Source organism: Aquarana catesbeiana, linkage group LG04 (genome assembly GCF_042186555.1).
Source record: "Aquarana catesbeiana isolate 2022-GZ linkage group LG04, ASM4218655v1, whole genome shotgun sequence".
NCBI classification, from domain to species: domain Eukaryota; kingdom Metazoa; phylum Chordata; class Amphibia; order Anura; family Ranidae; genus Aquarana; species Aquarana catesbeiana.
The window spans coordinates 556,658,731-556,681,829 of NC_133327.1; the positions used below are offsets into that span (position 1 = coordinate 556,658,731).

The 23,099-nt window shown below is 41.3% G+C and overlaps 1 protein-coding gene across 4 annotated transcripts in view; it reads right to left on the reverse strand.

Annotated features, from left to right (window-relative positions):
- Positions 1 to 5,218: 5,218 nt before the first annotated feature.
- The window catches only part of NINL (ninein like), a 267,972-nt gene continuing 250,091 nt past the window's right edge, over positions 5,219 to 23,099 (reverse strand). For all 4 annotated transcript variants that reach the window (XM_073627983.1, XM_073627982.1, XM_073627985.1 and 1 more), the window contains 5 exons: positions 18,364 to 18,477; positions 16,388 to 16,501; positions 15,881 to 16,093; positions 13,928 to 14,041; positions 5,219 to 10,490 (listed from right to left, as the gene is read on the reverse strand). In XM_073627983.1, the coding sequence (XP_073484084.1) occupies positions 10,299 to 10,490; positions 13,928 to 14,041; positions 15,881 to 16,093; positions 16,388 to 16,501; positions 18,364 to 18,477 (747 nt within the window). In that variant the 3' untranslated portion in view covers positions 5,219 to 10,298. The remainder of the gene's footprint in view (positions 10,491 to 13,927; positions 14,042 to 15,880; positions 16,094 to 16,387; positions 16,502 to 18,363; positions 18,478 to 23,099) is intronic.

Sequence of the window (23,099 nt, forward strand, 5' to 3'; positions counted from 1 at the left end):
CTCAAAATAAAGGAGCTTTTCAAGCAAATTATGAACAGGAAAAGCATGTGCTGTTTGAGGAGGTTTCAGTGACCCCAAAGAAGAAGAGGGTTCTTTAACTGATTCAGATATGGGCAACTTAAATGTGGAGCGGACCAATCCAGTAAGGATCTGTACTAAGACTTTCTCCTCTTGGGAAGCCGAAGAGGGTCCCTCTCCACCTGATTCCTCCGAAGAGGAATCATCCGTCCCATCCTGATCCTCTGAAAGGGATTCTCCTTTATCCCAGAGCTCCTCTGCCTGAGGGTCTTGGGAAACTGAGGAAGGCCTAGTGCGTTTTCTTCCACTGAGTGAAGATGTGATCACGGCCATTAATCTTTCCTCTAATCCATTAATGGTTGAGGAAAAAACCTCCTGTGTAATGTATACAGCGGCTGAAGTGCCAAAAGCAGGTGTAGCCCCTGACCCCAATGGCTCTCCCTGGCTAGCTGTCCCTGGCCCCTCAGGGGGGGAGGATGCTGCAGAAAGGGGGTCCTCAGAACCTGAATGAGATCCCCTAGAGCCTCTGGTTCTTGGGGTATTTGAACCTCTTCTACCCATAGTGCAAAGCAACAAGGTGGAGGTATCACAAAATGAACACTGACTGCTGAGCGATGTAGTCCGGCTAAAAGCCCTGCTACCAAATGCCCAGTCTGGCGTTACCTTAGTAAATGCTGCCTAGGAGAATGCCTGTGTTCCACCTTACATGCGACCGTCAGCTCTGTGTCCCTCCAAAGGCTTAGTGCACCTGTAACTTGTGCCTTTAATAGTCTGCAGCCAGCACCTGTGGGCATCTGAGCACGCTGGACAGTGTGCTGACGCCCCGCCCCCCCCTTCATTTTTCGAAAACCGCGCGCTTCCAGCGCGAGCCGACCCTCCGGGACAGCATGGAGGGAAGGCTGGGGGAGGAAGGAGAGAGTCCGGTAGTGATGGGGCCTGCACGTGTCAGTGGTGGCGGCAGCGGTGAAAGTGCGGTGTACAACCACCTCACAGACCACCAGCGGCCTCCCCCTAGTCTGGGGGGAGATATCCCTGAGGAGAGCCCCTCATCCCATCCTACCTGGAGACGGCTGGAGGAGCTTGTGCAGCGTGAGAACACTTGAGACAGACATCAGCATGAGAAGGTATGTGCTCTTGGCAGCCCCCGGTGGTGACAATAGGCATAGCATGCATTTACCTTAACCACTTGCCGACCGGGCCATAGCCGAAAGACGGCTGCAGCGTGGTCGGCTAGTTCTGGGTGGACGTCTGTGGGACGTCCTCCCAGAATACTGCTCTCGCGCGCCCCCTGGGGCGCGCACCCGAGAACTTCCGTGACCGCCGGGTCCAGAGGACCCGGCGCATCATGGATCACTATAAACGGCCGCTGATCGCGGCCGTTTACCATGTGATCGCTCCGTCAAATGACGGAGCGATCACATGTCAACAGACCGGCGTCATGTCATGACGCCGGTTCCTCCCGCCCCTCTCTGTACCGATCGGTACAGTGCGAGGGGAGAGGGGGAGGGATTGGATGGCAGCACCGCTGTGGGCTGTATGTGTAGTGCCCACAGCGGTGCTCAGTGACAATTGCAGTCACATCCATCCATCCCTCCATGCTCAGCCATCCCTGCAATATACCTCGCAATACTCTGCATAATACCCTGCAATACTCTGCATAATACCCCGCAATACTCTGCATAATACCCCGCAATACTCTGCATAATACCCCGCAATACTCTGCATTATACCCCGCAATACTCTGCATTATACCCCGCAATACTCTGCATTATACACGGCACTACTCTGCAATATACACGGCACTACTCTGCAATATACCCCACAATACTCTGCAATATGCCCAGCAATACTCTGCAATATACCCTGCACTACTCCGCAATACCCCGCAATTTTTAACCAGTTCCCGCCCACAGTCATATGACGTCCTTGACTTTGAGCGGGGATATCTGAATGATGGGTGCAGCTACAGGCATCATTCAGATATCAGCTTTTTCAGACGGCGATTTCCTACACCATAAGAATGATCATAGTGGCTGTTACACTGCTTGATCGTTCTTACGGGAGGCGAGAGGGGACGCCCCCCCCTTCCCGCCACCCTCCGGTGCTTCTACCGACTCACCGCTACAATCGAAGCCAAGATCGTTTTTTTTTTTTATTTCAGGCTTCCCAGCCTAGAGGTGAGATGTGAGGTCTTATTGACCCCATATGTCACTGTAAAGAGGACCTGTCATGCCATATTCCTATTACAAGGATGTTTACATTCCTTGTAATAGAAATAAAAGTGATCAAAAATTTTTTTGGGGGGGAAAAAGTGTCAAACTAAAATAAATAAAGTAAAATTAAAAAAAAAAAAAAAAAAAAAAAATGTTTAAAGCGCCCATGTCCGTGTTCTCGCATGCAGAAGCAAACATATACGTAAGTCCCGCCCACATATGAAAACGGTGTTCAAACCACACATGTGAGGTATCACTGCGAACGTTGGAGCGAGAGCAATGATTTTGGCCCTAGACCTCCTCTGTAACTCAAAACATGTAACCAGTAAAAAATTTTAAAGCGTCACCTATGGAGATTTTTAAGTAGCGACGTTTGGCACCATTGCACGAGAGTGTGCAATTTTGAAGGGTGACATGTTAGGTATCTATTTACTCGGCGTAACTTCATCTTTCACATTATGCAAAAACATTGGACTAACTTTACTGTTTTATTTTTTTTTAAAGCACAAAACTGTTTTTTTTCCAAAAAAAACGCGTTCGAAAAATTGCTGCGCAAATACCGTGCGAGATAAAAAGTTGCAACAACCGCCATTGTATTCTCTAGGGTCTTTGCTAAAAAAAATATATATATAATGTTTTGGGGTTCTATGTAATTTTCTAGCAAATAAATTATTATTTTTACATGTAGGAGAGAAATATAAGAATTGGCCTGGGTGCTCCAGAACGCCTGGAGGTGCTCCGTGCATGTTGGGCCTCTGTATGTGGCCACGCTGTGTAAAAGTCTCACACATGTGGTATCACCATACTCGGGAGTAATAGCAGAATGTGTTTTGGGGTGTAATTTGTGGTATGCATATGCTGTGTGTGAGAAATAACCTTCTAATATGACAATTTTGTGAAAAAAAAAAAAATCTTGATTTTGCAAAGAATTGTGGGAAAAGATGGCAATTTCAAAAAAACTCACCATGCATCTTTCTAAATACCTTGGAATGTCTTCTTTCCAAATAGGGATCATTTGGGGGGTATTTGTACTTTTCTGGCATGTTAGGGTCTCAAGAAATTAGATAGGCCGTCAGTACTTCAGGTGTGATCAATTTTCAGATATTGGCACCATAGCATTTGGACTCTCCAACATTCACAAAGACCAAATAATATACACCAAGTTGTACTTATTTTTACCAAAGATATGTAGCAGTATAAATTTTGGCCAAAATTTACGAAGAAAAATTACTAATTTGCTAAATTTTATAACAGAAACAAAAAAAAATTCATTTTTTTACCAAATTTTCACTCTTTTTTCTTTTATAGCGCAAAAAATAAAAAACCCAACGGTGATTAAATACCACCAAAAGAAAGCTCTATTTGTGTGAAAAAAAGGACAAAAATTTCATATGGGTACAGTATTGTATGACTGAGTAATTGTCATTCAAAGTGTGAGAGCACCGAAAGCTGAAAATTGGTCTGGTTAGGAAGGGGGTTTAAGTGCCCAGTGGTCAAGTGGTTAAAGGAGAAAACCTACTAGAATTAAAAAATTCTGTGGAATCTCCCTTACCTTATCCAGCCGCAGGGTTCTGTTGTACAGACCCAATCTTCACCTCTCACGGTGGACTCCGTTTGAAAAAACCTTCAGAGACTGGGGCCCCCTATGGATAAGGGGGATCCACAGTTCTGGGCCTGCAAAGCACCCGGCCATAGAAAACCATTTTCTGATATGCGGGGTCCAGCTTTCTAAAAAGAGGAAGCGTTACAGGTAAAACCTCGTTTCTTCGGACATGAGGCCCGGGGACCATCCAATTCGGTTTAGAAAAGACACTTTGAAATGGATCCGGTTCGCCTGGCTTGCCCCAGTATAGGATATACCCTTTGGAGCTCAGCACAGGACATCTTTACACGTCCATCACCTAAGACACAGGCGTAAAAACTGAGGTATCCCTGTGAGGGGAGGGATTATATAGGGTGTTGAACTTCCTGGATAGGGTGTGCCAGTGTACAATCACCTAGTGATACCTATATAACCCATCAGTTATTACTGAGGCTCTGTGTCCCGTGATGTTCGAGAAAGAAAAGACTGGTCACTGCTGTTCTCTTCTTGTTCAGGGTGACTGGTCTTGTCTCTGCCCCTCCTGCAGTTTTCTGCAGGCACCCTGTAGTCGGTGAGGCCTGCTCGGTCCCTCCCACAGCTCTGCTCTATGCACAGGCTATGTAGAGCACAGCGATGATGTCACTGCTATGTTTACAAGAGAATATCTGGTTTTGCAAGGCATTTTGTGCTCCCAAAGTGAATATCCTTTGTGGTTATTGAGAATTACGCATCTAAAATTTTTTGTGCCCCGAGTTCAGCTTTATGCCTGAAAATTAAGATGCCATATTTTACCCAATATAATGTCTTTGAATAATGTCACTAAAAGTATTTTTTTAATAGGTGTCCCAGTAAGTTCTCAACAGAACACAATTCAACTTTTGCCTTATGCGAGGGCTAAAACAGCAATTTTTTAATAAAATTGTGCAGGTAAACTCCCGATTTGGTTTTGCCCCATCACATAGTATAATATATATATATAGTAAGTTAGGTGCAGCTTGGGGGGGGGGGGATTGCTTGCCTACCGCCTTTGTACTACTATGTACAATCTATTTTACATTAAGACGTGTGTGTAGACCCAGGGCAGTCTACACAAGTGGAACCAAATAACAATAGAAAAAGTAAGCCATCTCTATTCCTGGCCAGGAACATGATGATATGAAACACTTTAAACCAACCTTTAATTGCAAAAACAATCACATGGGTCAAAGCAACCTATCAGCAGTGGTTTATAGGTATATCTACATGGAAATGATGGTAGCAGGTTGTTCACAAGGTTTTGGTGATTAAAATCTGGCTGTGTATGTGTAAAATAAAAATTACACACACATCAGTTTCTACCTATCTAAAGAATCCAACAAGCCATTTACATCCACTAAGCTAATAAACAAAAGAGTTGCACAGAAGCTACTCAAAAAGTGATCTTTATAATGATAACAAAAAACAAAATTTCCATTAAACTGTACATTTTTTTCATACATTGTCCACAGTCATGTCAATGCCACATTTCTCACTTTGGTATCTGTGCTGTATAAATAGAAACAGACATTTAATTTACAAAACTATACAGAATGTAGATAAAATACACAAAGCACTGCTCAGGGATCAACATATGCTAATTTACAGATGTTTAGACAATGTCCCTTTTCATAAAGTACAAATAGCATGAGATATAGGGGATATATTTTTTTGTTCACACATACAAGTGCTTTCAGGTGTGTTCACTTGATGGCCAAGTCCATTTTCTGTTCAGAGCAGCCTATCAATGTATGGAGAATTAATATCCCTCTTAATAGGACACAATTTTTGTATGCATGTCTTGTAATATTATATTTATAGCACCTTTAAATGGCCAAGTACACTGATGGAAGCAGTCATACGTCCACCAACGGTTGTGTACTTCTCCTGCAGTGAACTGAGCACAAACAGAACAGACATAGCCATGAATCCCAGTCCTTAATACTTTCCAAACTATTGCAGGGATACTGGGAGATCTTTCTGGCAAAAGTGCAATGGCATTCTTGCATGTATTCCAGCCAACTACTACTAGTACCACGTCTGGTATATTTAACACTTGGGGTACAAGACAGTCTTACCCATGATACTAGATCATTTATTCATGCTACATTATGGACAGTACAACAGGAGCAGTAAAGCAGCCCTCACTTAACCACTAAGAGGATTACAGGTAAAAATATCCAAATCCTGATTTACCCATTAGAAGCCAGTAAGTAATTCCACCCAGGACAGTCCACTCAAACCTTGAATCTAAGTTTTGGGGTAATGTTACAATTCATATAAATGCAATGTCTTCAAGTAATCTGAGCTAAATACTGTTACCCTCATCCTGTTCCTGCTGAAGTACATACAATAATGCTACAAGGAGTCATGACATTCACATTTTGTGTGTGTCATCTCCGCTCTCTTGGTGCAACGATCGTTGAGGTATCAATACCATAAGTTTGGTGAGCACTCATATCGATATAATTTTTTACAAACGTAAATAAATTGTTGTTGGTATTAATATTTTTCCTATTATCTATACAATGTCATAGATTCGTGCCGAGTTGCCTTGAAGAAGCAGACAAGTCTGTGAAACGCGTTAGCTTTCTGCATATACAAGCATCTGTTGTTTCCTGTGTATTGAGTATCAATTATGGTCGATTAAGTTATGACCAAATGTTATTGCGGTCTTGATTATTGGTCTAATTCTGTGACCAAATTATTGTAAACTTTTAAACTAATTAACTTTTGTAATAAATATAACTATTTTTACTATTTCGTTGTTGTGCTTACCTCGGTGACTGCTCTATACACATCCTTTAAAATCCCACCGTCTTATGAGGGAGTGGTGTGCTCTCCAATTTCTTTTAGGTTTTGAATTTTAAAAAAATGCACTATGCATTAATACTTGCCATTTTAAAATGAAATCGATGTGAAGGGTAAAATTTTAAAAAGAAAAAACGGAAAGAAAAAGAGGTAAGTGTTAAACAAATAAAAAATATTTTAACAGCTGCCATTCACCTTTACTGGGTGGCACCTGTACAAAATTGCGGATTATAAAGATCACAATTATTGCTCATCTGCCATCCTGTCTCTGTAGCTATGCCCTGGATGGCCTGATGTGGGCAAAGGGCCAGATATTCCAAAACAACCCATCTTCTATTGGATGTTGGTTCGGGACTAGCCACCTCATGGTTTAGTGACTACAAGGGCAGCAGGTATATATAGTTTTTAACTATATACTTTTTTCACTATGGACAATTCATAGATTTATCCTGTTTCATTTAATTTATTGGGAGGTTCAATATTATCAGTGACCTTTTGGTATAGTGTTACCACCCTCCCTTACTGTACCTGTATCAGTGCAATAGAATTTGGTTTAGTGCATCCACCCTGTCAGTACCATAAAACCACAAGCCTTTTTGCCGACGGAACTGTAAAGGTTAAAGTTGTTAACACTAATTTAAAAAAAAAAATCATACACAATCTTGGTGGTTATTTGTGCCACACAAAACAGCACAATTTAGCATCTAAACACCTATAGGATAATTCAATAAAGCATCTGCTCCACTTTACTGACAGTATGGCCTTTGAAAATGTCCTCCTATCAGTTTCTGAAAGTTTAGTAAACTTTGTGGCACATTCAGGTAGTTATTGTTAGTTACTGCACCAAATTAAAAAAAAATTACCTCGTTCGTAGATAATGAAAGTGGAGGTAATTATGATCGGCTGTATGTTGGCGTACAGAGACAGGCAGAGCGCCAGTCTGTATGCTGTGTAGAAATCTTCATATTTGCTAATGCTACCCCTTTCCCACCTGTTACTGGTTGTTAATGATGCTGTTGGCTGTACAGCAACAGCCTCCTAGCAACCAATGATGCTGACAGGGGGAAAAGTCTGATGGGAAGTTTGAGACATTAGTTCCCCATCACGTCAGAGTTTACAGCCAATACTGGTGTCAATCACATTTTAAATGCATTATAACAGTGCTTTGAAATTGCTTCTATGCTTGGAGCCTGTAAAGCAAAATGCCCAGGTCTAGTAGAGGGCATCAGTATTCAATCATAAAAAAAAAAAAAAAAAAGATTCTGCATTGATGCTTCTAACAAAAAAGCAATTGGATCGCTTTCTAAGTGCAGGTTTCACATATCTTGTTCAATAAAAAAAAAAAGTGTTATCCAGGTATTTGATGGCTTGTGTTTAACCATGATAAAAAGGTTAATCACTTTCCTGTATTAACTCTAAGCAGTGTAAAAAAAGAGACATAGAATTGCACCCCCAATACTTGCTTAATGCCTTTTGCTGTCAATAAGCAATGCTGTTGTTTGGAGAAATGTTGTCATTCTGGCCCGATTCTGAAAATGCCATTTATTGGAGCAGATGGAGCCACCTACCCCTGAGTCACAAAGCAATAATGTTACAAATGTAAGTAAGAGAAAAGTCACAAAGCTATTTTTTTTTTTACTAACTAGAGGGTAAGTGACTCCTGAGTACTAAAGATGAAGTATTAGGCCCCTTTCACACGGACAGATAGAATTCAGCTTTTAGCTGTGGATAAATCACGTTATCTACCGCAGCTAAACTAACACAATGCTTTCCTATGGCCCCATTCACACACTGCATTTAGCAACGGTTTCGTTACATGGGGTTTGGTGCTGATAGAAAAAATAAATTTGACTGCGTCCAGGACCGATTTATTGCAGCTATCTGCACATAACTGCAGGTACTTGCAGTGTTCTATTTCTCCTGCAGATAGTAGTGGCAACAAGGAAAGAAAAACAACAGGAAGCACATCAGAAATGGCAAGAATGTTCCAACGCAGCCACATGTAAACGCAGCTAATTGCAATGTACAACTGCAAGTGAACGCTGTGCCAGGATTCTCTGAATTTTTAAATAACAAAACATGCTTTTTAAAGCTGCAGAACAGCCGCCTGTGTGAAAGGGGCCTTAGCATAAAAGCTAGGCAAGCAGCATTTTCAGGAAATGATGGCAATGACAGTGTACATACTGCTTAAAACAATATCAGACGCATTTTTAAATATAACATCTTATACATACAGGATGAGCCACCTGTGCCATGCATTATCAATGCCCACAAAAAAATGCTGAAAAAGTCCTTGTACTTTACTGTGCTGTAATGATGTGCAAGATGGACTAACCTATAGTAACCAATCAGAATACAGTTTAGTGGTGTTAAAGAAGCATTAATGATAGTTGGTTGCTGTGAAATAAGGCATTTTGTACTTTGATTTTTTACACACTTTCAGTAATTTCAGGTTGTAGAGCAACAGCCACATAAAAAACTATATACAGAATATTTTCCAACAGACTGCACAACAGCCACTAACAGGTAATATACTGTAACAGTAAATTGTTCTCCAGATCTCAGCAGCTTCATGTAACTGTCACACAATCTAAGTAATATTTGGTCCTTTTGTTGGTAAGCCAGTCACATGCATAATGTGTTCCAGCACATACATACAAAAATAGCAGACTGGCAATGTAAGCATTACTGTTGTGGTCAAAAGAGAAACGCTTAATAGGGCTGCAGTGAAAGCCTTGTACTATATAATGGATCAGCTGATTACCCAGCGAGCTTGAAGAAAAAAAAAAATACCTTTGCCGCTGAATGCCGATCTGTGTGAACCCAGTTTAGTTCTTTTTATCATCCACTAAACATGGGTTCAAGTGCAAGATAGCTTTAATGCATTATTTTTGCCTCCCGTGTCCTGGAAAGACCATTAATGCATTACTTCTGGTGCCCATTTTGAAATACCAACAAATCATAAGGAAGATCTACAGCAAGTTGAACCATACTGAACCCATCTTTATAAAGTCTAAACTCCAAAGATTATACAATGACAAAATGTAGATGGTATAAAAACTGCAGCTGGCTGGGTTGTAGACAGAAAACAGGCATCATAAGTAAGGGGTACTGTCTGTTCTTCAACAGATTGCCGTTGGCAGCATATGACACTACTTATATTGGATAAAGTTCCCCTTCAGGTGTTTTACCTAACTTACGGGATTGTCGAGTTATTAGTAAATATGTTTAGAACATCATACATTACTTTATTTTTTTATTTTGCACTTTATAGACTGCTCTGTACAACTGGAAGTAAAATGACCCTCTGACATGAGATAATAGGTAAAAGAGTGCCAATTACATATGTTTATATTGTTGTGGGTGCTCTGTAACCTATAATTTTGGGCAGCCAATCTCATAGGAAGCATTTTAATTACCATTGTTCTACCCACATAAGGCATGCACCAGGCATACCTGCTGAATTCCACTAAAAAGGAAACTTGGCGGAAGATTCCTTTGGCTGTCTCTGTCAAACACCATCTCATGTCTGGGCACTAAGGTGCTGCTGTAAAAGTCACCCTGAGATGCCATATACTGACAAAGGCTGGTGGTGGGGTGACACCAAGTCACTGACTACTAAATCATCAGTTCCTATCAGTCTCAGTGCAGATCCAGCATCAAACTGCCAGAGAGGCAGGTGCAATTTTCCTAATGACTTTGTTCAATGCTGCAATCTTCTCCTCCAGGAGATAGTTCTTCTTCTCTACACTCTTCTGTCTGTGCTCAGTCACCTGTAGAGCCTTCATCAGCTGGGCATTTTCCACATACAAGTCCTTCAGCAAGATATCTGCTTTTGCATTCTTCTCCAGCTGTTAAAAATACAGAAATTAATAAAGTTTTTGCTGGATTAGTAGAGGTATCTACACCAGTTTGTAACAGAACAATATGTTAATATGTACACTAGAATGGGATCCATCAACACCTAAAATATATACAGTATATGTTCAAGAGCTATATACTGCATGAACCATAAATTTCAAAAATAGTAGAAATAAAATGTGTAATACTAAACACATTATGTAACAAAAACCCTTCCAGAGTGTACAGTAATCATAACAACAAAAAAATGCAGCGCTAAAATATTAAACATGTGGTAAGAGCATATGAAGTGAACAACTTTGCGGATGTGAAAACATAAGCATCAAATGATAGACAAATGTCCTATGTGCAACATGGAACAGCAAAACAATTAAAAAATAATGAAAATTAGTGAAAAAAGGTCCATGTGAGGAATAGTGACTCTTCAAATTAGGAAAATATAAATATGGGCATCAAATGGTGTCCAGTATGAAATATGAAACAGCAAAGTAAATTGAAGTTCATATGCGAGGTGTTGGAGGGATATCTCTTCAGTTTGGAGGATGCCGGTATACATCAAAAGGCGTATAAATATTCAATATGGAATGAGAGGGTACCCTTACCGGATTCGTAGGACGCACGTACCATATGGCAGTACGTCAGAAAAGCATAGGGAGAATTTCCCGTAGTATCCAGACCTGGTGGTGTCTTTGTAGGCCGCGTTTTGACTGAATAGTCTTCAACAGGGGCATGTCCCTGCCCCTGTTGAACACTATTCATTCGAAACGTGTAGGGCTAGCATTTTTAGCTTCCCACATTGCCATTTTTATCTTCCAGTGATCACTTTTTATCTATGTATGGTGATTTACCTCAATAAAATCCCATTTATTTGACCTACACCATGTGGAGCCCCCTTTTTTTTCTTTTCCATGCTGAATCACCACTCCTGGATCATCCCTCCTTGGAAATTGGGGATTTGAGTGACAGTCGTTCCACTCCTGCTCACGTCTACCATCATCCATCAGGGCTTGCGGCTTACAAAGACACCACCGGGTCTGGAAACTACGGGAGAATCTCCCTATGCCTTTCTGACTTACTGCCATATGGTACGTGCGTTCTACGAATCCGGTAAGGGTACCCTCTCATTCCATATTGAATATTTATACGCCTTTTGATGTATACCGGCATCCTCCAAACTGAAGAGATATCCCTCCAACACCTCGCATATGAACTTCAATTTACTTTGCTGTTTACATATTTCATACTGGACACTATTTGATGCCCACATTAATATTTTCCTAATTTGAAGAGTCACTATTCCTCACATGGACCTTTTTTCACTATTTTTCATTATTTTTTAATTGTTTTGCTGTTTCATATTGCACACAGGACATTTGTCTATCATTTGATGCTTATATGTTTTCACATCCGCAAAGGTGTTCACTTCATATGCTCTTACCACATGTTTAATATTTTAGCACTGCATTTTTTTGTTATTTCTCTTTGAACTTGGTTTGTTTGTGTGCTAGCTGCTTTTGTTTTAGGTTTGGGTTTAGCGCAGCATTTTCACTTTCTATTGTGCAATAATCATGTTGCAAAATAATAATAAATATGTAGTGCAAAAGCAAGGTGCATGCAATGGCAATAGGGCCTAACAAGTAAAAAAGGGGGTTGTTACCCAGAAATTTTTGAAGAGTGCTTCTTATTAGCACATTGCATTTATATACAGTATGATGGGACTAACTCCACTGTGTTCTGGAGTTGTTCTACCATGTGCACATATTAAAAAGGTAAATGTGGGATTTCAAAATAAAAATCAATCATACTCACCTAGGTGGATGCAGCATCGCCTCCAGGACTGAGAACTGAGCGGTCAAAGATTGCTGATCACTCCGTTCTCGGTCTTTACTGAGCAGAGTGTGGTAAATGCTGGCTGAGTGGACTGCTATGAATGGAGAGCACTAGAATGGAATTGGGATAGAAGCTGCTGAACCACTTCCAGGTGCCTCGGCCAGAATGAGAAGATAAATGAGCAGCGCCTGCACTGTCATGTAAACTAGTCTGATGTGGGGGTGGAGAAGATGAAGGTATCCTCAGCCTCGATCATTCTTGCCCCCAGATGACATCACCACTGGAGCGTGTGCGCAGAAGCCTGCATTCTAGTGCTCTCCATTCATGATGTTTTCACTTTGTGAGGAGAATTCAATAATGATTTTGATAAGGACGCTGCACTATGATCCTTGCACTGTCTCTTCCCTTCCTCTTTTGGTTTTTGTTGCACAGATGGAGCTCCACCTCTATGGCAGGCAGCAGCATGCCATACTAGTGACAGCTGACTATGTTTAGTTAATGGGTTACCCACTCCACTACTTCCCAGTTTGCACATATTGTATGCCTATATATTTGTAGTTGCATCTGAGCACATACATATACAGTACTGCTATATTTTTAGTTTAACATTCTATCAGGCTACTAAGTACTGGCGATATCATGGTTTTGAGTTTGAGTGCCATGTGCTGAGCACCTTTCAGGCATTTGGCAGATTTTTACCAGTGTCAGGCTTCCTGCCCAAACCTGCATAGGGCTTTCAGATTGAAAGCTGGAGGGAATGTAAATGGACTACAAGCTCGCTGATCAGCACGCTCGCAATCCATTTAAACTACAAATTTTTCTGCTGCAGTGGCAAACTGGACTTTACTTTATTCAATCACAGATCTCTGTGAATGAATGATGCAGCTGTGCAGGTGGAGCCCCGCATAGCCATGCCAATTTTAAAATATGACAGCTGTGGGGTAGAGGAACCCCCACACGCTGTCACAGGAAAGCGGCAAGGGGGGTGGGGAGGTGTTGAACATGTTACAACCCAAATACATGTTCAAAAGGTGAACTTATTTTTGAATCCACACTATTTTAATGTCAGACCACGAAAGTTAATCATGCAAAATGTATTGTACACATGTCCCTTTAATATGCTTACATGAATGGAGTAGAAATGACTGGTTACCCTAGAAGACTAGCTTTGCACTTTAAATAGATTGAATAATCTGGAAATTTCAGAACATGCTCCAGTGTTTCATACAAACTGAACAGCAATATTGCATTGCCAAGGGGAAAAAAAAACAGATGTCCTCACATGCACTGCACAGTGGGATGGACTACTTGGGTCAAAAAGAGATTTCCCATGGTTTTGATTTTTCGGAAGACAATAAAACTTTTACAGCAGAAACTTAATTTATAGCCTTTTATGAATGAATTCCAAAAACAGAACTTAGTGACAGAACTGTGACCGTAAAAGGGGAAAACAGCTAGATATTCTGTCATGTTCCAATTGTAAAAAAAAAAAAAAACAAAAAAAAAAAAAAACTGCAGTTGTAAAACCAGTGCAGAAACAGTGCAGTAAAACTTGCACATTCCCAGAATGCACCTCCCACTGCACTGCTACACCTACTTGTTCCTTAAGCTGGTCCACTTTTTCCCGCAACATGACCCGCAAATTCTTTAGATTAATTTCTACTTCCTGCATCCGTTCCTCCATCCTCCGCAGCAGCCTCTCATGTTCCTCCTGCAGAGACATTATAAATTAATGTGTGTGTATACACATGGTTCCCTATTGCTAGCTTCAATGCAGTGAAAGGAGCAAGCCATTAAAAGCTGGCATTCAAATGTACAAGTGCTATTATCATGCAATCTGGGTACTGTTGTGTAAAGCTTGCAAGCATTCACACTGCTAACCTGCCTTTATATTTCCCTTGCCCATTCTGATAGCTGCTTATTTGTAAATAAAATATTAAAACATTTTAATCTTCTGCATGTTGTTGTAACCAGTTCAGCTCCAGAGCATTTTATTTTTATTTTTCCCATACATGAAAAAAAGACTTAATTTTTGGCAGTAAAATAACTTAAACCCCCAGATCATTATAAATGTTCTGAAAGCAGCAGAGGCCCTGTAGAAAAAAAGGTGATAGTTGCAAATTTGTATGTCACATGATATTTGCGCAACTGTTTAATAAATGCATATTTTCAGGAAAAATATATCATTTTTATTTGTACTTGATTGCTGTCACAAGGGGTTAATAAACTCCTATGTGAGCACTGGGCTGGTGACAGATACTCTTTATGGAGACATTAGGGATCTGATAGACCCCAATGTCTCCCCTGCCCTTCACAACATCTTAGGAAGCACAGATCGGCTTGGTTAGATGTGTCCACTGGCTATACTGGCCAGAAAATGGTGCATGTGAAACTGGAAGTGCTGTCACTTCCGGTTTCATTGTTTACATGTGAGATTAAGGTAAGAGCGGGAGAGTTTGGTAACCACAGGAGGAAGGGGCGGCACATCGCTGCCAGCTCTGTGAAAGTGATCGGCAGCTATGAAGCTGCCAAATTACTTTCACTTTCAAGCTGGGAGCCAGCTAAACAAACCAGCACAAGCTGATGGCTACTGCCACAGCCATCAGGTTGTGATTAAAGGTTCACCCTTTGGACGTACACAGTACGTCCAAAGAGCTGAAATGATTAAAGTGGTTGTAAAGACTAAAGATTTTTACCTTAATGCATTCTCTGCATTAGGATGAAAACCTTGCAATAGCAGTGTCCCCCAGCCCTGCTCCCTAAAACTTACCTGTATCAATCCAGTGCTGTACCCAGCTTCAGTTCTTCTCACCCCTCTCCATGCCCTCACGTTCTTGGCTAAGAGCAGAGAGTGCCATTGACTCCTGCTGGCTATCAGTAAAATCATGTTAGGAGGGAACAGGGGGCAGGGCCCCGCCACGCTTTGTGTGTGTCTCTATGGATGCACACAGCCCGGCTCGGGAATGAGCCTGCATGTGTGCCCTCATAGCAAGTGTCTTGCTTTGATATAACACAGAGAAGAGGAGGCACCAATAGTGCTAGCGGGTGACTCCTGGAAAGGGGGTTCCGGGCCGCTCTGTACAAAATTTTGCACAGAGCAGGTAAGTATAACACAGTTATGAAAAAAACAGCCTTTACAATTACTTTCAAGTAAACCTGTGCTTTACCTCCAAAACATGACAAATAAAAGAGGACTATGGAACACAAAATGGATTAAGGGAGATGTGTTAGTATATAGTGTCCTGACTCCTATGGAAGTAGCCTATTACCAGTCCTATGTTACATAGCTAGGTTGGAAAAAAGGCATGTGCATCAAGTTCCACCAATAAGGAACTTCAAGACACCCCTTAGCTTACTCAATAGCAGAGTAGCGTGACCAGTCACTGGTTTGTAAATATTTGTGCATCATATCTGTGTATTTATCTGTACAGCAAAATATAAAAGTGTGGTTTTATTATATAGGGTCCTGAAAAAGAACTATATTCTACATTTCCTAAATATGCTAAGGGTATGTAGTGAGCTATACATATTGTATGCATCTCTAATGTACCTGTTGCATGGCCAGTTGTCGGTTGGTTTGCTCTGCGTGAAATCTCAACCTCTCTTGGAGCTGCTGGACCTTCTGCTGTTCTTCTGACAGTCTGCTCTGTATATGCGACAACTGCTCCTTAGGAACATAACTGCTCACCTTCTCCTTCCACTGCTGGACTTCCCGTATTTGCTGTGATTGTGCAAGGGTCAGCTTGCTGTTGGCTTCTAATAGCTTCGGAATGACAAACCATGAACACTTATACACAACATATACATGGTACACCAAAAAAACAATACTGATGCAGAAGTCCAACACATTTATCTCTTCAACAATTACAAACACCCCTAAGGCTGGTCATTAATGACGCAACCATTTTTGGCTAGTTTAAGGGCTTGTCAACATCCAAATATATTTAATTTCAGGGTTTTCGGATGGACTGCTACACATCATCTTTGTTCTTGTCTCATTGAACATAATCAAATATCTCAGGTGTAATTGAATATGTACATTAAACCATAACTTTACCTGATCCTGGGATACCTCCAGTTTTGCTCTTAGTTCATCCTGTGTTTTCTTTAGAGTATGACAATCCTCCTGAGCTTCTTTCAGCTCAACTTTCAGCTCTTCAGCTTGATTCACCTGTTTAATTATTACAAATTAAATATAGTCTGAAGATTGTAGAAAAACCCTGTCTTTACTATAGACAATTGGCAGTTATTTTGTACTTTGATTCATTACACCCTGTAATATCCGTACCATTTTTAAAACTTCTTAACGGCCTTAATTACATACATATAAACAGTATCTCACAAAAGTTAGTACACCCCTAACATTTTTGTAATTATTTCATTATATCTTTTCATGTGACAACACTGAAGAAATGACACTTTGCTACAATGTAAAGTAGTGAGTTTACAGCTTGTATAACAGTGTAAATTTGCTGTCCCCTCAAAAATAACTCAACACACAGCTATTACTATCTAAACCGTTGGCAACAAAAGTGGGTACACCCCTAAGTGAAAATGTCCAAATTGGGCCCAAAGTGTCAATATTTTGTGTGGCCACCATTATTTTCCAGCACTGCCTTAACCCTCTTGGGCATGGAGTTCACCAGAGCTTCACAGGTTGCCACTGGAGTCCTCTTCCACTCCTCCATGATGACATCACAGAGCTGGTGGATGTTAGGGACCTTGAGCTCCTCCACCTTCCGTTTGAGGATGCTCAATAGAGTTGAGGTCTGGAGACATTCTTGGCCAGTGCATCACCTTTACCCTCAGCTTCTTTAGCAAGGCAGTGGTTGTTTTAGAGGTGTGTTTGGGGTCAATCATGCTCTGCTTCAGCATGTCACAGTATATGTCGGCATTCATGGTTCCCTCAATGAACTGTAGCTCCCCAGTGCTGGCAGCACTCATGCAGCCCCAGATCATGACACTCCCACCACCATGCTTGACTGTAGGCAAGACTGTCTTTGTACTCCTTACTTGGTTGTCGCGACACATGCTTAACACCATCTGAACCAAATACGTTTACCTTGGTCTCATCAGACCACAGGACATGGTTCCAGTAATCCATGTGCTTAGTCTGCTTGTCTTCAGCAAACTGTTTGCAGGCTTTCTTGTGTATCATCTTTAGAAGAGGCTTCCTTCTAGGACAACAGCCATGCAGACCAATTTGATGCAGTGTGCGGCGTACGGTCTGAGCACTGACAGGCTGACCCCCCACCCCTTCAACCTCTGCAGCAATGCTGGCAGCACTCATACGCCTATTTCCCAAAGACAACCTCTGGATATGACGCTGAGCACGTGGACTCAACTGCTTTGGTCGACCATGGTGAGGCCTGTTTTGACTGGAACCTGTCCCGTTTAACTGCTGTATGGTCTTGGCCAATGTGCTGCAGCTCAGTTTCAGGGTCTTGGCAATCTTCTGATAGCCTATGCCATTTTTATGTAGAGCAACAATTCTTTTTTTCAGATCCTCAGGGTTCTTTGTCATGAGGTGCTATGTTGAACCTCAAGTGACCAGTATGAGAGAGTGAGAGCAATAACACCAAATTTAACACACCTGCTCCCCATTCACACCTGAGACCTTGTAACACTAACGAGTCACATGACACCGGGGAGGGAAAATAACTAATTGGGCTGAATTTGGACATTTTTCACTTAGGGGTGTACCCACTTTTGTTGCCAGCAGTTTAGACATTATTGGCTGTGTGTTGAGTTATTTTGAGGGGACAACAAATTTACACTGTTATACAAGATGTACACTCACTACTTTACATTGTAGCAAAGTGTCATTGCTTCAGGGTTGTCACATGAAAAGATATATCAAAATATTTACAAACATATGAGGGGTGTACTTACTTTTGTGAGATAATAATTATATATATATATATATATATATATATATATATATATATATATATATATATATATACACACACACACACACACACACACACACACACAACAGGGCTTTATTCAATGTGCATTTATTCATTTTACCTTGTCAGTGGCTTCTTTCAGAAGTCTGGTAATGGAATGACACTGTTCCTCTAGAGATCGCTTTTCTTGCTTTAATGATGATACTTCTTCTTGAAATGTTGCCACAACCAAAAGCTGCAAAAGATCATAACAGCCTGTTTAAAAAAAACCTGGGGAAAAAGTATGTCCAAATAAAAGGAAAATGAAGCCCAGAATCTGATGGGCAAGTTTTTTTCTGAAAAACCTTCCTTTCTCTCTTTCATATAAATAGACCACACAGTCTCAACTGATGAACCAACAGGGATTACACATCAAAATGGTATAGCATAAAAAGTTGACATTTGAACAATGGAAATGTAAGTTGGTAAGCATCTAATAAGCTGTAAATTATAACCAGGGATTGGAAAATTCAGTTCCTTTGTCTGGCTGGATAGAAGCATAGGAAAGTCCAGAGAATGAATTTTTTATTTGTTCCATGCCATGAGGATGTCAAGTTAAAGAGTCCTGGAGTGAAACTTGGGAAAAGGTACAGCCTCTCGAAGGAGGCTATCAATAAACCCAGATGCAAAGACGAACCACAGATGCCTCTAGGATCTGAGGAGTCTCTGTGTGGGAACATTGGGAGGCAAATTTTATCTACAGAAAAACAGATTCTAGCTTGGATTGTCCAAGATGAGACGCAAGATTTCCAGATGGTGTGATGGCTAAAGAGACTTTGGAAAGTTTATTAACCAGCCAAAGGTTGGAAAGAACTGAATGGTCCTTTGAACATTGACAATGTTGTGGCGGAGGAGTCCTTTAGGAAAAGGTCATCAATCTACATGAATTCTCTGGGTCTGCACAAGTGCATGCAGTGGGGGAATGACTTTTGTGAACACTTATGCCGCGTACACACGATTGGACATTCCGACAACTAAATCCTGTGATTTATTTCCGACGGATGTTGGCTCAAACTTGTCTTGCATACACATGGTCGCACAAATGTTGTCGGAAATTCCAAAAGTCAAGAACGCAGTTATGTACAACACAAACGACGAGCCGAGAAAAATGAAGTTCAATAGCCAGTGTGGCTCTTCTGCTTGATTCCGAGCATGCGTGAAATTTTGTGCGTTGGAATTGTGTACACACGATCAGAAATCTTGTGAACAATACAAAAAAAAAATCTTCTCCGTCAGGAGAAAGGGTCCATCACCTAAGGTCACTAGCAGAAAACTGGAGTCTCATGGAGTGGGCAGAGTCCTACAGATACACTGGGGGTCAGGCTCAGCTTTTTCCAGTGCCCTGAAGGTGAGATGTTCAAGATTGTAATTAACCACTTGACCTCCGGAAGATTGACCCCCCTTCCTGACCAGGCCATTTTTTTGCGATAACATGAGTTACTTTAACTGACCATTGCACGGTCATGCAACGCTGTACCCAAATAAAACATACTTTCTTTTTTCCCCACAAATAGAGCTTTCTTTTGGTGGTATTTTATCACCTCTGCATTTTTTAGTTTTTGCGCTATAAACAAAAAAAGACTGTCAATTTTGGAAAAAAAAACAGTATTTTTTACTTTCTGCTATAAAACATATCCAATAAAAAAAATAGAAAAAAAAATATCAAATTTATTTATCAATTTAGGCCAATATTTTTTGGTGAATAAAAATCCCAATAAACGTATATCAATTGGTTTGCGCAAAAAAGTTATAGCGTTTACAAACTTTTTTTAAAATTTTTTACTAGTAATGGCAGCAATCTGTGACTTATAGTGGGACTGCGATAGTTAGTGTCCGACTGGTCACCGCAACAACACTTTTTGGGGATCAGTGCTAAAAATATGCACTGTACTAATGACACTGGCTGGGAAGGGGTTAAACATCAGGGGCGATCAAAGGGTCAACTGTGTTCCTAGCCAGTGTGTTAGTGTGCTGTGGGAGGAGCTTTTACTAGGGGAGGACATAGATCCTAGTTCCTGCTTTGCAGAAACACAGGATCCATGCCTTCCCACCTGTCAGAAAGGCGATCTGCCTTGTTTACATAAACAGACTGCCGTTCTGACTCTGTGCTGGATGATCGGCGGTGGACATTGAGTCCGCATGCACACCCCCTACCGGGAAGTGTCCGTGATCCGGCTCAGCAGTGCCACCATGCCACTGTATATGTAAGTTATGCGGTCGGCAAGTGGCTAAAGTTAAGTCTTTTTTTACTTCATCTGCATTTTTAGTACCTATAGAGGCTTGTTTTGGCTGTGAAGAGTCAGGTGCTATTAGGCAAACACTAGTGTGCCCCATGTCAATGTGTCAACAGTAGAGAGCATTTGGCGAGAAGCCAAAGTTTGAGGCTCATAGAATGCAGCGGTTGTAAACTCCTTTGCAGCTTCCACTATAGTGCGACTGTCCCTATCATTTTCCTCCATTTCATCCCCAAACAGGTTTGAAGTTTCCACTCTGATTCAGGAAAAGTGTCACGGAGGAGGGGAAAAGTATAATATTTTTGACCTCGGGAAGCCAAAGGTTCTAGAAGGTCCTAAGACCTCAGACATAGTGACAGAAAAATATGCTTTTGTTGGACAGACCGCGTATTCCGCACCTGAGAGGGAGCTAGAGTCAGAAGAGATGTTATAATAAAACATTGCTCAAGGACAAGGCAGTAGCTATCACCCTGAGTGGTATTCTGTATTTCCTGTAGACTGTTAGCAGAGCATGTTATTTGAGCCTTTTGCACCTGTGATCCTCCATTGCTGAAGTGAGGAGATCCCACTTACGGAAAAGGATGCAGAAGCTGTGGGAATTTGCATGTCTGGATACATGAGCTGCTATAACCCAGATGCTAAAGTTATTTCTTGCTGTACCTCTGTAGCAGAAGTGTAGTAAACTTGTTGTGCACATTTTCTGTAGCTATAGCGGGAAGAAGTGCGTCAGTTGGAATGTATATTGCAGCTATATCACCATCCAGGGAAATATTGTCAATTTTAAACTGTAACAAAATCTATAGTGCTAAAACTGTACAAAGTCGATTAACACAGTAAAGTAAACAATACTCCATTCTTGTAGCTACACATCAAATTGTATGCTAAGCACTGTGGTTAAGGCATAGCTAGAAGCTAGGAGGGAGCAGTAGGGCAGTATCATATTTATTGATCCCTTCCTTTACTGAATGAACACAGTGAGTGATTGGTACCGATCACTCACTGCGTTCATTCATAACTGAAGATGCGCAAACTTTGTTTACTATGCTTAAAGTGGACCTTCAGTAATTTTTTCATCTTTCCATCTATTAAATCCTCTGCCCTTGTTGTTTTAACTTTGGATAGTAAAAATAGGATTTTTTCGTCATACCCTGTAAAATCCTTTTCTTTGAGTACATCATGGGACACAGAGTTAGGCTAATATTCATTACCTACTGGGTTATACTTCATCTGCAGGTGAATGGACACTGGTAGACCAAAGGTCTTTAGACAGGAAGTGATCCCCTTTATCCCCTATATAACCCCTCCCCATACAGGAAGTACTTCAGTTTTGTAGCAAGCACTGAATCTTCCAAAAAAGAGGGGAGGGACCTCTGTGTCCCATGATGTACTCAAAGAAAAGTATTTTACAGGTAAGTATGATAAAAAAAATCCTATTTTCTTTATCATACATCATGGGGGACACAGGAGTTAGGCTAATATTCCTTAGTCCCAGAGCAACAGCCTTAAGGGGAGGGAGACACCCTGCCAAACAATAGCTGTCGGACCTTATACGGCAGCCCGCAGTACACTGTGGCCGAAAGCAGAATCCTCGGCTGTTTGAACATCCACTTGATAAAATTTTGTGAACGTATGCACTGAAGACCAGGTGGCAGCCTCACAAATCTGAGCCACAGATACCTGATGGCAAAATGCCCAGGAGCTTTATGTTTCAGACCGTAGGCCTGAAGGATCAATTGACGGACCCAATGGGCAATGGAGGTCTTAGAAGCTGCCTGCCCTTTCTTGGGTCCTTCTGGTAAAACAAACAAGGAGTCTGATCCTCAGATCTCCACAGATCTAGACAAATAAACTCTGACTGCTCGCATTACATCCAAGGAGTGTAGTTGTCTCTCTTCCGCTGAATGAGGCGGAGAGAAAAAAGAATGCAAAACAATGTCCTGATTCAAATGAATGGCCAACACCACTTTTGGTAAATAGGATGGAACAGGTCGTGACACGACCCTGTCGTGGTGAAGGATCAAGTATGGTTCCCTGCACAAAAGGGCCGCCAACTCCAACACCTTTCTAGCCGAGGTGATGGCAATCAGGAAGGCTAGTTTGCGTGACAGCAAGACTAATGGAATTTCCTTGGTAGGCTCAAACCGTTGTTTCTGTAACACAGACAGTATCAGGTTTAAGTTCCAAACACATAGGTGACCTAATGGGGGGAAGCAAACAAGTTACCCCCTGCATAAAGGTTTGGATTAGTAAATGGGAGGCTAAGGGCCTTTGGAAGAATACTGACAAAGCTGAAATCTGATCCCTGATTGTACTCAAAGCCAATCTGATTTCCACAGCCGACTGTAAAAAAGAGAATTCTCCCAATCATGTATTTCAGAGGATGACATTTTCTGGCTTCACACCAAGCAATATAGGCTTCCAGATCATATAATATATCTTCCAAGTGACCGCTTTTCTGGCATTCATTGGGCAGCCACCACCGGTCCCAAGATGCCTTAATCCTTTAACACCCTGGCTTAATAGCCATGCCGTCAAATTTAGAGACTGCAAATTGGGGTGGAAAATAGGACCTTGAGACAGTAGA